The sequence below is a fragment of the Falco peregrinus genome, chromosome 5 (genome assembly GCF_023634155.1).
Source record: "Falco peregrinus isolate bFalPer1 chromosome 5, bFalPer1.pri, whole genome shotgun sequence".
NCBI lineage: Eukaryota > Metazoa > Chordata > Aves > Falconiformes > Falconidae > Falco > Falco peregrinus.
The window spans coordinates 13,510,213-13,522,658 of record NC_073725.1 but is presented as its reverse complement, the minus strand read 5'-3'; the positions used below and the strand labels follow the sequence as shown (position 1 = coordinate 13,522,658).

Below are 12,446 nucleotides of genomic sequence, written 5' to 3'. Positions count from 1 at the left end.
CAAAAGTTTCATATTTAATTTATTTCATACAAAATTGCCATTTTTTTTAACTTCTAGGCATCACTACTTTCAAACAAAGTCAGAAAGCAACTTCCACATGATTTACTTAGTGAGCCATAGTTACTGAAACATGAATGGATGTACTTTAGATTATACTTCCAGTTACATGAAGACTTGAAGAGTTGTAACAGCCAGTGACACACTATCTCCAGTTAGCATTCTGCCTAAAAAAAATCTAGCCTTGTGTCTTCACATGCTTTTAAGTTAAGCAGACAGTAAATTAACAATTATTACCAGCAGGCAGGTCTGATATTGGACACTAACATGAACAGTATCCGTAACATTCTGGCTAGTGGAAATACATAATTCACCAGCTATGTGATTCACTGTTAAAAATAAACTGCCATCTCATCTCCTGACCCCTTTCAGTTACTTCACTGGGAACCCACCTTCTTTGACAAATACTTCTGTTTCGGTACAATGTTGGTTACTCTAGGTTTATGATCCAATGTCTCTCTGTTGTCTAGTTGTTTCACCTTGTATATTCTAACAAGCCAGTGCTCTGAGGTAAAGGCCTCCTCCAGATGTTTAAATTTAATGTCTTTGTTGCCTATCTCAGCATTGCGTGTACGATCGAATCCTGGGGGTGTCCGAAAATCCAGCTATAAAGATTGAAAGTTGCATGTTAGTTTGAGGCAAAACCCAAAACACCCATCAATGCAAACTGCGGTACTTCGTACCACAAGGCAACGCTTTCAGCTGGTCTAGTCAAAGGACAACACTTCTCTTGCACTGCTTGAAGAAAAACAGAAAAACCTCTCAGTTCCTTTTTACAATTGAGAAAGAGACATTCATTCTTATCCCTACAGATGTCGTAGGAGACAGCACTTAATGTCTCAACAGAAATATCACGTCTACATTCAGAGATTAAACTACTCAAGTGAATGAGGTGCGGAGCCTGCGGTGGCTTTTTAGCATAGCTGCTCCCTTGTGCTGTCTCTTCCATGGTGCAATAATTTGCACTTTCTGTGCAAGTCAGAAATAGTTGATGTTTATCAGTTAAATTTGACACCCCCCCACGTTACAAATAAGACTCGCTGGCCTCAATTTTAGCTGAATAAAGGATTCTTGTGCTAACACATCAAGGCTGAAGGGCCCTCGGCAGGGGCGAAGGGGAGAAAACAGGAAAGAAAAAAGCAAACAAAGGCAGACTAGCTACATACGTATGTTTGATGATCCCAAAAGGGGAGCGACAACTCTGAGAATTACACCCTAAGTGCAGCGTTGTTTAAAACACTGATGTGACTTGGACAGAAATCAGGTGGTTTCTGACAGATACTAAGTAGTCAACTAACAAGTCCACTTCTGTGTTGCTATTATGAAGAAACAGATCTAAAGCGCTCTGCCACATAACAGTTAATGCTTTAGCAAGTGCACTGCATCATGGATTTAAGATACACATCTGGAGCAACATGAAGGACAGCAAAAAGCTTAAGTACAGGCGCAGGTTAGCAGCAGAAATGCTTTTTTTCTAAAGGTTATGTACGCTAGGCTGTGCCTAGATGTGCTTTAATTTGTAAAAGTGACTCTTACCTCTGATTCTGCTACTACAAGCAACATTCAATCTACAAGATGGAAAACAGATCAAAATAACACGTTTTCTCACATTTCAATAAGATTCAGTAGATGTAGCACTAACCTGCATCTCTCCAAATCTGTAATAGGACATTTTATACATGAGGCAGTTCAGCAAAGTCGGAGAACCTGCCTTGTCTACCCGGAATTCTCCCTGAGGGGTAAAGTAATCACTTTCCTTTAAAACGAAAGGAAGATACAAAGAGTCAATATAAACTAAACTCCTATTTAGGGTCATTTCTCATTCCCTTCTCCGCAAAAAAGCTTTATGATAAAGAATCTAAACTGACTTTTACAGTTTAAAAGCTAATTTAAGCTAGTCTTAAAACAGAGAATGATGGTGCTCACTAAAGGTAAAATAGTTACAAACTGTTTGTAACCCAGACCCCAGTGGACCAATCTTCTTAAATCTGTATTATTGTGTTGGTACAAGTTTTGTCACTTCACAGTAAGCAGTTACTGGAAAAACTGATCTCAAAACATAGAAGTTAGTTAGGCATCTATCAAAATTATTCTTCAGAAAGGTGAAAAACACTGTATTGTTAATATACGAGGTCTGCAACGTTACCATAAGCTTCGTATGTGCACAGTGTTTAAACAAAACGAATCTCTTATTTTGATCTCCGGTACAAGATGAAACCATGCACATGGGCTACTCCCTTAAGCCTGTGCTCAATATCTGTAAGTTTTTGTGAGGCTTAAGAAAATATTACTACAGGCTTCTGCAATCTCTGTAATGTTAGAGTAACTTAAACTCCACACAGGCCAATATTAACACTTGAACTTGTCTCCTACTTTTACAGAGTTGGAAGAAATGTGTAATGCCAACTATTTAAACAGTCTGAACACTCCTACTTTTTCCAAGTGTGATGGTGCAGTGAGACACACACACAAGAATTACAAAAGATATCCTGTACTTTTAGTGTCATGCAAAAAAAAATGTGAAAAGCTTTTGAGATTACTGACCTTTCACAACCATAAATATTGATAGAAACTGGGCTACAGGCCTCTGCACTCCTACTGTTCTAGGAAAACAACCCATAACACATTTTTCAAATAAAATTGCAGTAAGTAGTAGAGATTTACCTCCACTGTAATGAGCGCTACCAGAAAAGCAACAACATAAATAAAGGTTAAAAAAGAAAAAAAAAACAGAGATGAACATACAGAAATGCAGTATTCAGCTGCTTCAGTTTTCCTGTGTATGGTTCTACTTACCCGAATATCCTTGGGATGTTCCCCCTCTGCTATTCTCACCATCCACAGGAACTTATTAATATCATCGCCAGAGTAGCCAATCACACCACCAAAAATAATCAAAACATAATCCACATCCAGGCTTCTCATGATCTCGTATGCTGCTGACTCATTTGATGACATGGCCTTTCCCACCTGTATCATAGGAAAAATAATCTTAAGTATATCTGCATAGCTGCCTATCAAACAGATCCTGAGATCACTAACACCTGACAGACCAAAGCCTGAGAATACATACACGCCAACTGAAGCTGACATTTTCATTCTAGATAAAACCCATTGTGAATTTTTAGAACCTGTTGAAATTACTGGTTTGAGTACAAAACATAGCAATAAGCGTTTTCCTTTTGCAGCACCTACAGATTGTTCGAGTCATGGCTCTACTGCCAAAAACTTAGTGTTGCAGAGAATACCTAATCACAAATTATTTTCAAAGCTTTAGACACAGCCCAAAATGAATAAATTATTCAAATGTTAGTAGTTTCTTGTTGGGGTTTTTTTTCCCCCTCGAGCTCTGTCCTTCACTAATGAAGCAGCCATGCAGCGTTGTACTCTGTAGCATACAGGCACACTCAGTACTGAATTCAAGGTAAATTATGCAGAGAAAATGTCATAACAGAGACATCCTTGAGTTAAAACCATAATGTAGTTTTGGCCTTGAAAAACTTTTTACAACTGCATCCAGAACCTCTTCCGTATACTGGTCACTTCCCACGCTTTGGAATTTAGGTCAGTAACTGGCATTCAGTTCAGTAGTTTGGTTTGCCATTGAAGCTCCTGTACTTAAGGCATCACATCGTATTGCTGTAGTGGAAGGGAGTAACTACAATATAAATAATACTGCATCAAAACTGGTAACATTCACTTAAGAACATAATTAGAAAACACTAGGCTTAGGCTGCAATCTGTCAAAAAGACTGACGCCCTCAGTTTCTTGGCCATTACCCTAATCAATGTGAAGTTATTTGGCAGATGTCAGTTTCTATGCAGGAGGAAGTCATCTGCACATGACTCCAGGGCACGCCTCGCTTACAGCACAGGTTCAGGTATTGGCCACCACACGCATTTATCGCTTGCGTTGTCCTTTATGGAGTATTCATTCCGAAATGGAACCTGACAGCGCCAGCAGTCGTACTGGAGAGAATTCTTTCTTACAAGCCATCATTGCTAATTGCTGTAATGCATACGGTTACTGGGCTTATGCAAAACAGATTACTTCCACGGTCTCACTACTCACGTGATGCACCTTGTTCTGCAGGGATCTGTTGGTTTAGATACACTAGCTGCACTTCTACCTCTTGTAGAAGAGGTGGGGGTACACAGGGCTATCAGAGTTGAATGTCCATCAAAACACACTAACACTGTCAGGTCAACAACCAAAGTAAGAGAAAAATGCCTCAGAGCGCACGGGAAGGCTTGTTCACCCGTATTAGCATCAACAGTGCAATCTCCCCAGCTTGATTTTGGCTGATGTGAGTTCCCTGCCCCTGTCAAGAGAATGCACACGTGATCCCCCCTGCTCCAATACATTTTTCCAGGACTTCACATGCTCAAAGCACAGCCCGATTAATTTGTTGATTTTGAACACTGTCTGCAGATCTGGTCCAACTGCTGTACTAGCTACTGACACAAGACAAAAACTATCTTAATAGTTCCTCGAGCCCTTCCCCCATTCTGCCCATGTAGCATGACACAGGTCTTCTGGGAAGAAAAGGCCACTGAGTGATAACTGATTACCTAGTAAGACTGTGACCCACCTGCAATATAGAGATTTTTTTTGTTTCTGAAAAAAGTTTAAGTTGCCCACGGTGACGCCCCTGTAACCACAGGCAATGCTAACAAAGCACAAAGCTTAAACACACTCCTCAGAAGCAGAAGAAATTACAGATATTTTGTCTGACTGCAAACTTGAGAAGACAGAACTGCATAAATCTGCGAGTTCTGCTACTATTCATAAACCTCTAATTTCCAAGGTGCCTGAAAATTTGCTGTTTCATGTGGTCAGCTTTCACGTGCCATTCGAAAATGCAGTCAGCAAAGACACTGCTGAACTGAAACAAGCTGTTTGGCCAGGGCCAGTGAAGCAGTGGTACCAGGTAAGCTGTCACAGCACTAATCACATGGGGAATGGCGACATTAGATTTTGGCTATCCTCCCACGAAAAGGAGAAACTGACGTGGAAGCCAAGTTTTGGGAACTCCAAGTAAACAAAACTCCAGAGCAAAAGCAATCCCTTCCAGCCCCAAAACTCTTTATACTTGAGTTCTAATAAATGCAAAAAAAATATGTTTCTTCCACCTTTGTGTTTCTCACTCTATGGAATTTTTCACACATACGAATTAATATCATACTATCTATCAACAGACATTTGCAACTTCATACTCAACTGCAACATAAACATTTTGGTGTTTCTACTCCACAGAAAATTGCCACCCTTACCAGGGCTATGTGGCTGTTGTTCCAAGTATTGTTATCCACCAAGGTTGTCCGGTTAGCCATTCCTGCTATCTGATAACCATAATCCCACCATGACATCACTCTGGCATGCTCGTCTGTGTTCTGTCTCAGCCAGTAGTAGGCTTCTCTGAAGTCATCTAGGATATTCCGAGTGCTGGAAAACAAAAGAGTTCATTTTATTAACGTTGGTACACATGCTAGCCACAAATTAACTGTACCATGATACATCTGGGCTCTCAAATAAGGGTCTTCGTATGCGTTCAGCTCCCTTTTGGGGATTCAGTCACCAGCAGCCATTAGTTTGGAGCCACTGACAGCTGAACAGCCAGAAGCTTTTGAGGATGTGACTAAATGCATTTCCAGTCCAATATATATTCATAAACAAGCCTTCCCAATTGACTCAAAAGCTTCCTTTTCTTTAACCGTCATCTTTATTGGCTTTGGATAGGATTATTTTTATGTATTTACATTAAATATTTCAGATTTTTTTTTATTCAGGTGACAATTCTGCCTTAATATAAAAAGAAGGTAAAGCAAATTGCTAATGCAAACGAAGTAGAAAGGCCTTTGCCCTTTAATTATTTTCAGACCTGTAGACCTTACTTACCCATCATGGTTATAGGAAGCGAGAACAACGCTGGGGCTGGAGTATGCATTGCTAGTTACCCAGGTACAGTGAACAGCAAACATCATCAACAACATCAGCATCAGCATTGTTACAATGTTTTTGATATTGGGACCCAGTCCTTCTTCTGTTTTTTCCTGTTCAGATACATGTTTTCTCACTTTGCCTGCCTAAACAAACACAAATATATCTGTTACAGCAACTTTTATCACCCTCGGCAATGTAACCCATGCCTTTTTCTTCACCAAATGCACCCCCATAAATGATAAGGGATATCGTAAAGCTAGACCAAGTTGTACTGTAAATTAACAAATTATGCAAAATAATATTTTAACAATCCAGCAACTTGTGGAAACGTGCGAGTCCTTGAAAGTCTCTTTCAGAAGAAAAAAACGCTACTATGTGAAAGTCAATGCATGACTTCTTCCATTTGGCTCAGTATGATTATGCCCTTTTTATGAGGCAGGGTGGAAAAGAGAAAGGCACAGGTATTTACTGTGAGGAAAAGGGGGAAACCCAAAGCTCACGCACTGTCAGGGTCAGTATAACAAAGCCTAAGAGATTAACAACATTAGTACCTAACTCACGATGAAGAGAGTATGCAAGTTTATGAATAGAAATACTTTTTCATAAAATATATTATTCTTTAATTTCACCACATCTTAAGAAGGAACACAAGAGGGAAAGATTCAGCGACACAGAACTGCTATAACTGGTTAAGGAGAGCAAGCAACTGCCATCGCTTCAATGGAAAGGTGGGTCACCACTGTACACATCATTCAGGTTGAAGGTTATCACCAATGAAGACAGAAGGAACCACTTCTACACCGACACAGATTATTTATTTTTTAGGACATCAATTACACTTTATTGCAGAACATCAATACTTGTTCTAAATTTAAATGCTTGTGATTCAGACCTCTAGCGGCATTTAAAATATTCAGTGTGTGTGTGGGGAAACCACAGTAAAAATAAGCTGTTTCCCGTCTTCTAACTTTTGCTCCCTACACTCACCTTATCATACAGGTTGCCAGGGTTCCTTTTATCATCCTCATCACTGCTGTCCTCTATTGGTGGATTTTCTCTCTTCATATCATCACCCAAATAACGCTCAAAAACATTGGAGAAAGCAATTGCAGACAGCATACAGACCACTGGAGTCAAAGTGAGCATCAGCCGAACCATCACACCAGCAAAGTAAACAGCACTGATTGCATACAGAGCAACTGCAAAGAAACAAATCTACTGATGACATTTAGAAAATAACACGCTCTCTGACTGCACACATAAAAGCTCTCTATAAAACTACTTCTGAAACTGAGCTGAGCATCCGTGTGTATAGACTTGAGTATGTATCTTGCATTGCATTGCTTTTTAATTTACAGAAATACAGTTCAATTAACATTTATCCCTTCTAAACCTCAAACCCTTCCTGAAATTCACCTTGACAGCTCTTAACAACAACACAACCCCATTTTCATATTCATTAATGATGTGTCAAAAGGTGAATTATTAGTGAAATTTAATATCACACCCCAAAAATATTACTGGAATAATAGGGAGCTTAATTTGATTAAGAAGGTCAAACAGCCCTAGACCAAACAAGTTACTGGAACTGAAAAAGCAAAAGGAAGTGTTAGAATTTCATGTAAATACCAGATTTTAATTTAAGTTAGAGATATCTGTGGACAAAAATTGGGGGCTTGTCTACATTATAATTCCATACAGACAAATAATACAATATTGTGAGCACTATTCTGAAGGAAGTCTTCCTGATATTATCTCCACTCTGCCCGCCCAAAAAAAGCAAACAAGATTTTCAAAGCAGTGAGGAATATTCAGAACAGTTTTCTTAGAGGGGAAAAAACCCCACAAAACCAACCTGTAGACACTGATTAGGAACATCTATTGTGCAAGTGGTTATTCCTTGTCTGCTACAGTTTAACAATACACCCTTGTGCAAGATTTGCCCCAGGAATCATCAAGGGTCACTTATTATCAGATTATATTATATAAATCTTTCCTACTGTACAAAGTAGCATGGGTCTCCATTCACACTCATAGGTCCCTTTTATGATGATTTAAATGTATGATGCAGAAGCAGGAGGCTGAAAGCGAGCTGCCCAGCACTGGTAAGCCACAGAGCGCAGAATACCCCTGAGTCACTGGATTTAACACAGTAAATGTTCCCACTGCCCACACACCTCTCAGGTAATCTTACGAGGCAGCTACATTAGTTCGGAGCCTCTTGTCCATGTAAAAGCCCAAGACCCGAGTGATCTTTACTCCTCCATATGGGCTACAACTCCAAACCACATGCTTACAAGCCTCATTCACAATCTTAAAAGCTTGCTTTCACAGTACAGCTTTGTACAAATAAACTATTTTTGTCACTGACATAGGGAGACCCCACACCTCCGCTTAGGGCTTGTGCCTTATTTAGCATGTTTTCTGCAGCAAGTGATTCCATTCACTAAAATAGCAGAAAATCTGGAAAGAAAAGGCATTCTGAATCATCATCTGTGATGGGATAAGTGCCAGACGCCCAAGGAAGGGTCAGTTGCCTTGCAGCCTGCACAGGGTAGGGACCTTCCCTTTGCCCTGAGCTGTTCATTTGAGGATGAACGCCTGAACTGTACTGTGAAACTGTACCCTGACACGTGGCTTGCAAGATCAGCATGTGGAAAAGCATGCAACTCCAGCTGCAGAACACAACCATACCGAGAAATGATTTCGATCCCACCTCTTGGGATGACACTCCATCACCATTTCACCAGTCTCTGCATTTTCATTAACGGTTCTAAATACTGCTGGGTGCAGGCAACTTTTAATAATCTTTAAACACATCACTTTTAAACCTTTTTTAGAACGAGCCATATACCAGCTTAGAGCAAACAAAACCAAAACAGTATCAAGTTGAAGGCAAGATTTTTCAAAACAATTTTGAAATATTTTCTCTTACCAAAGACTCTTTCATCATTGATGTTTTTGATACAGAACCACAGCCCTGCTGGGAAAGTACACACGAGAATATGCAGATCAAAAAAGAAGGAAACCCATGTTGTAGGCTGATGCTCAGACACAGAGGCAATGATCGGGATGTGAATTTTCGCATACCTTTTTTAAAAAAAATTCAGTTCAAATTATTTTGAAAAGATAAAATTATTAAAACTTGTAAACATTAGGAATTCTGAAATTAATTTCAAAGGAAGCATTTTAATTTAAAATGGCAAGTGGTTTATTCAGCAGAAATCCGATGAAACTTATAACAAAAAAGTCCCCAGTTCTTACTGTAATTAGGAATTATTTGGTGTATGGAATTGTTTAAAACACCAATATAAAGGATTATTTCCATAGTAATTGAAAGAATGAAAATTATGGATGTTTTGGTTTATTATGGTTAAACATGAAGCCAAATGTACCAAAATGAAAACGCATAGCTATGTAAGCCCCATCATTACATTTTGAAGAGATAATCATCCATGCCAGTATGTCTCCCTGATTTTCAACACTATTTTGAAAACTCTCCTCTACACAGAATCCCTTCATTTTCTTAGTACAGAAAGTTACAGTATTAAATCCCAGACCAGTTACTGATGCCCCCACATTGTTTAGATGCTGGGGGAAAAAAGAAAAAAAAATAATAATCAGGCCTTGTCTACACATGGAAACACATGTCAACTAAACAACGTGCCAAACACTCAGTGCAGACAAGGACAAAACTGTACTCTATATTAAAGACAGCTACATATATATATGGACCTAATCTGGAGCGCTACGTGATTGAATGATACATGAGGTACCAAATAATATGTCCTTTTCTTCACTGAGATCTACTTCTCATTCAAAACTGCATTGTGTGTTTTAACACAATAAGGTTTTCTAATGTAGACAAGCCCTCAAAAGTTTAAAGCTTTGCATGTGTGTGTGTGTGTATATATATATATATATATATATATATGTAGACCACTTCATTTATAGGCAAAGAATTACATCTGTATGTTCTTCAGATAAATCTGAGGCTTCTTTACTGAGATGTATTCAACTACATTTATTACAGAGTTGGTACAGAACCCTGTATGAGCTGGACTTTGGAGCCTGAAAAAACCTGAACTGCAGAAGTTTAAAGCTCTCCTATCCTTGCTTTTAATCTTAAAAAAAAAAAAAAAAAAAAAATCTACCAACTGAAAGTCACCCTAAAATATTTCACTGAGAAAAGTATTTTCAGTTTTAGTCCCATTCTCCTTGCTGGCTAAAGAATTTAACATTGGATTTTTAAAGGCTAACTAAAACAAAAGATTAACACCATTGGTTTTTACCCGTGAAAACACACATGAACAAACCAGAATTGTTCAGAGTAGACATCTGTATACACAAAACAGGTGTATGAACATCACAAACAGGCAACATGCAGGATCATATGTGCAACATCTTTGTGATGTTGTGTAATGAAAATTGTCTGAAGCTTAAGGCTCCTAGTAATTTTGAAATGTGTCCTCAAGTGTTGCTACAGCTTTTGGTTATTTTATGCTCAGAAACAGTACAATTTCATATAGAAAAACATACAATTACATATTCAAAGACTTCCAAAGAAGCAAGACATTTAACAGACAAATTAGTGAAATGGTTGCAAAGATCATGAAACAGTTACTACAAATGCTCTCTTTAGATAACTGATTAAAGCCCACTATATTCTCCTTGACTGAAATACTAAACGGATTTGAGGATGAGGAAAGCAAAAGATTATTAGTTTTCAGTAGAACACTATTGATATCCAAATCCTTATATCCTTTATCCTTACTTACCCAGTGTCCCACAATGAATAAAATCTGCCACTCCAAGGAGCGATATAACCTGAAAAAGAAAAGGGAAGAAAAAACCCCTTTTGCTGCCTAGGTATTTAAATGAAATAATTTTTATACTCCCCCAAATTATAGCACAAAACCAAAGAAATTTCATTGAATTTGTAATGTATGTGAACCAGACCTACTGCATTATGCAGGCTATAAAATCTACCAACCATGAAGCTAGTTTTAGAAGAACATACTTTTACAGGATCACATTGTAGTCACTGAGTATCAAGACACTTACACATCCAAAAGTCAAAGCAATGCAATAACAAATAAAATATTTCTCAAAGAATATGACAGATAGCAACATATACTCTGTAAAGTAGTTTAAGAAAAAGAAAACATAATTGATAAAAAAGTATTTTTCTGAAATGCCTGAGCAGGAAACTGGGAACTATCTATAGCCAAAACATTAATATTCAATGAAACACCAGTTTCCTATTGTTTCTCTGCTTATGGATCTACATGTGGCATAAAATAGAAAAGCTGCTACTAGACATGCTCATAAGCTTTACATATTCTTTTTTTTTGAAAAAAGCCTTCAGGTATTTGAATACCATAAGATTAAATGAAACAGTATCTTAATCAGATGAAATACAGAAGTTATTATTGAAAGTTATTAGTAAGATTCTTCTTAAATTTTATTTCCACTTCCCTTACAACTGTTTCAGCTCCCTCTGAAGATAGATACAGAGAAGCTGAAACAAGAGGAAGGTAAATCCTTTTATTTTTTACGCAAGTATTTGTGCCATGACACATGGCACACTTCCCTCTATCTGATATTTAAAATTAGCACAATCTGACTGAAGGTTTTAGTTTAGTATCTAGTTTAGACATTTAAATACTGTGGTTAATGTTCTACAGCAAGACATATTTTGCCCTTCAGTCTTCAGCTTGCTCCCAAACCATTGCATGCACAATAAGGAGCTACCAGCAGATGGGGGACTACCAGTTATGGTCTTCTCTGGATGTATCCAGACCACCAGATTAGATGGCATTCACCTGAGGGGGCTGAAAAGAGCTGGCCGATATGATAACCACCCACCACCTTCATCAGGGTGATAAGGGAGACTCCTGGTGCCTGGAAAATGGCCAATGCTATAGGAAGGGCAAGAAGGAATGAATATGCAGGAAACTACAGGTGAGTAACCCAAGTCCCTGAAAAGATCATGGATCGCAAAGTCCTGAAATACATTATTAAGTACTTTTTGAACCATATTCCTCATTTGTCATATGTATAAGCTGAAGAAGAATGGGCTGGACAAACAGACCATTCGGTGGCTTGAAAACGGGCTGTCCTGACAAGCTCAAAGTAGTACTCAGTGGTCTGGGGTCCAGCTGGTGGCTAATAAAAAGTAAAAATAACCCAGAGGCCAAAATAGTGAACTATGCTAAACTGAAGAGTGGCCGACATGCCTTACAGCACAGGCAGGATTTCAATCCAGAACCTCAAACCCCTTTCTTCCAAGTGCTGCACCTGGGACACAGAGTTCAGATGTGGGCACCCTTCTGCAAGAGGATTATTAAGAAAATAGGGAGGGATCAGAGTGGTGTGAGATGGTCAGGAGCTCCGATCACACAGCAGAGCAGAAGCTGAGGGATGGAGATTTGTTCCATCCAGT

At 38.6% G+C, this 12,446-nt stretch overlaps 1 protein-coding gene across 1 annotated transcript in view; it reads right to left on the bottom strand.

The window, feature by feature from the left end:
• STT3B (STT3 oligosaccharyltransferase complex catalytic subunit B) overlaps window positions 1–12,446 on the bottom strand; it is a 52,806-nt gene that overhangs the window by 3,257 nt on the left and 37,103 nt on the right. The window contains exons 8-15 of the mRNA XM_055806991.1: window positions 10,780–10,828; window positions 8,937–9,091; window positions 6,989–7,200; window positions 5,957–6,144; window positions 5,332–5,503; window positions 2,854–3,027; window positions 1,700–1,813; window positions 450–662 (exon numbers count right to left, since the gene is read on the bottom strand). Of these exons, the coding sequence (XP_055662966.1) occupies window positions 450–662; window positions 1,700–1,813; window positions 2,854–3,027; window positions 5,332–5,503; window positions 5,957–6,144; window positions 6,989–7,200; window positions 8,937–9,091; window positions 10,780–10,828 (1,277 nt within the window). The remainder of the gene's footprint in view (window positions 1–449; window positions 663–1,699; window positions 1,814–2,853; window positions 3,028–5,331; window positions 5,504–5,956; window positions 6,145–6,988; window positions 7,201–8,936; window positions 9,092–10,779; window positions 10,829–12,446) is intronic.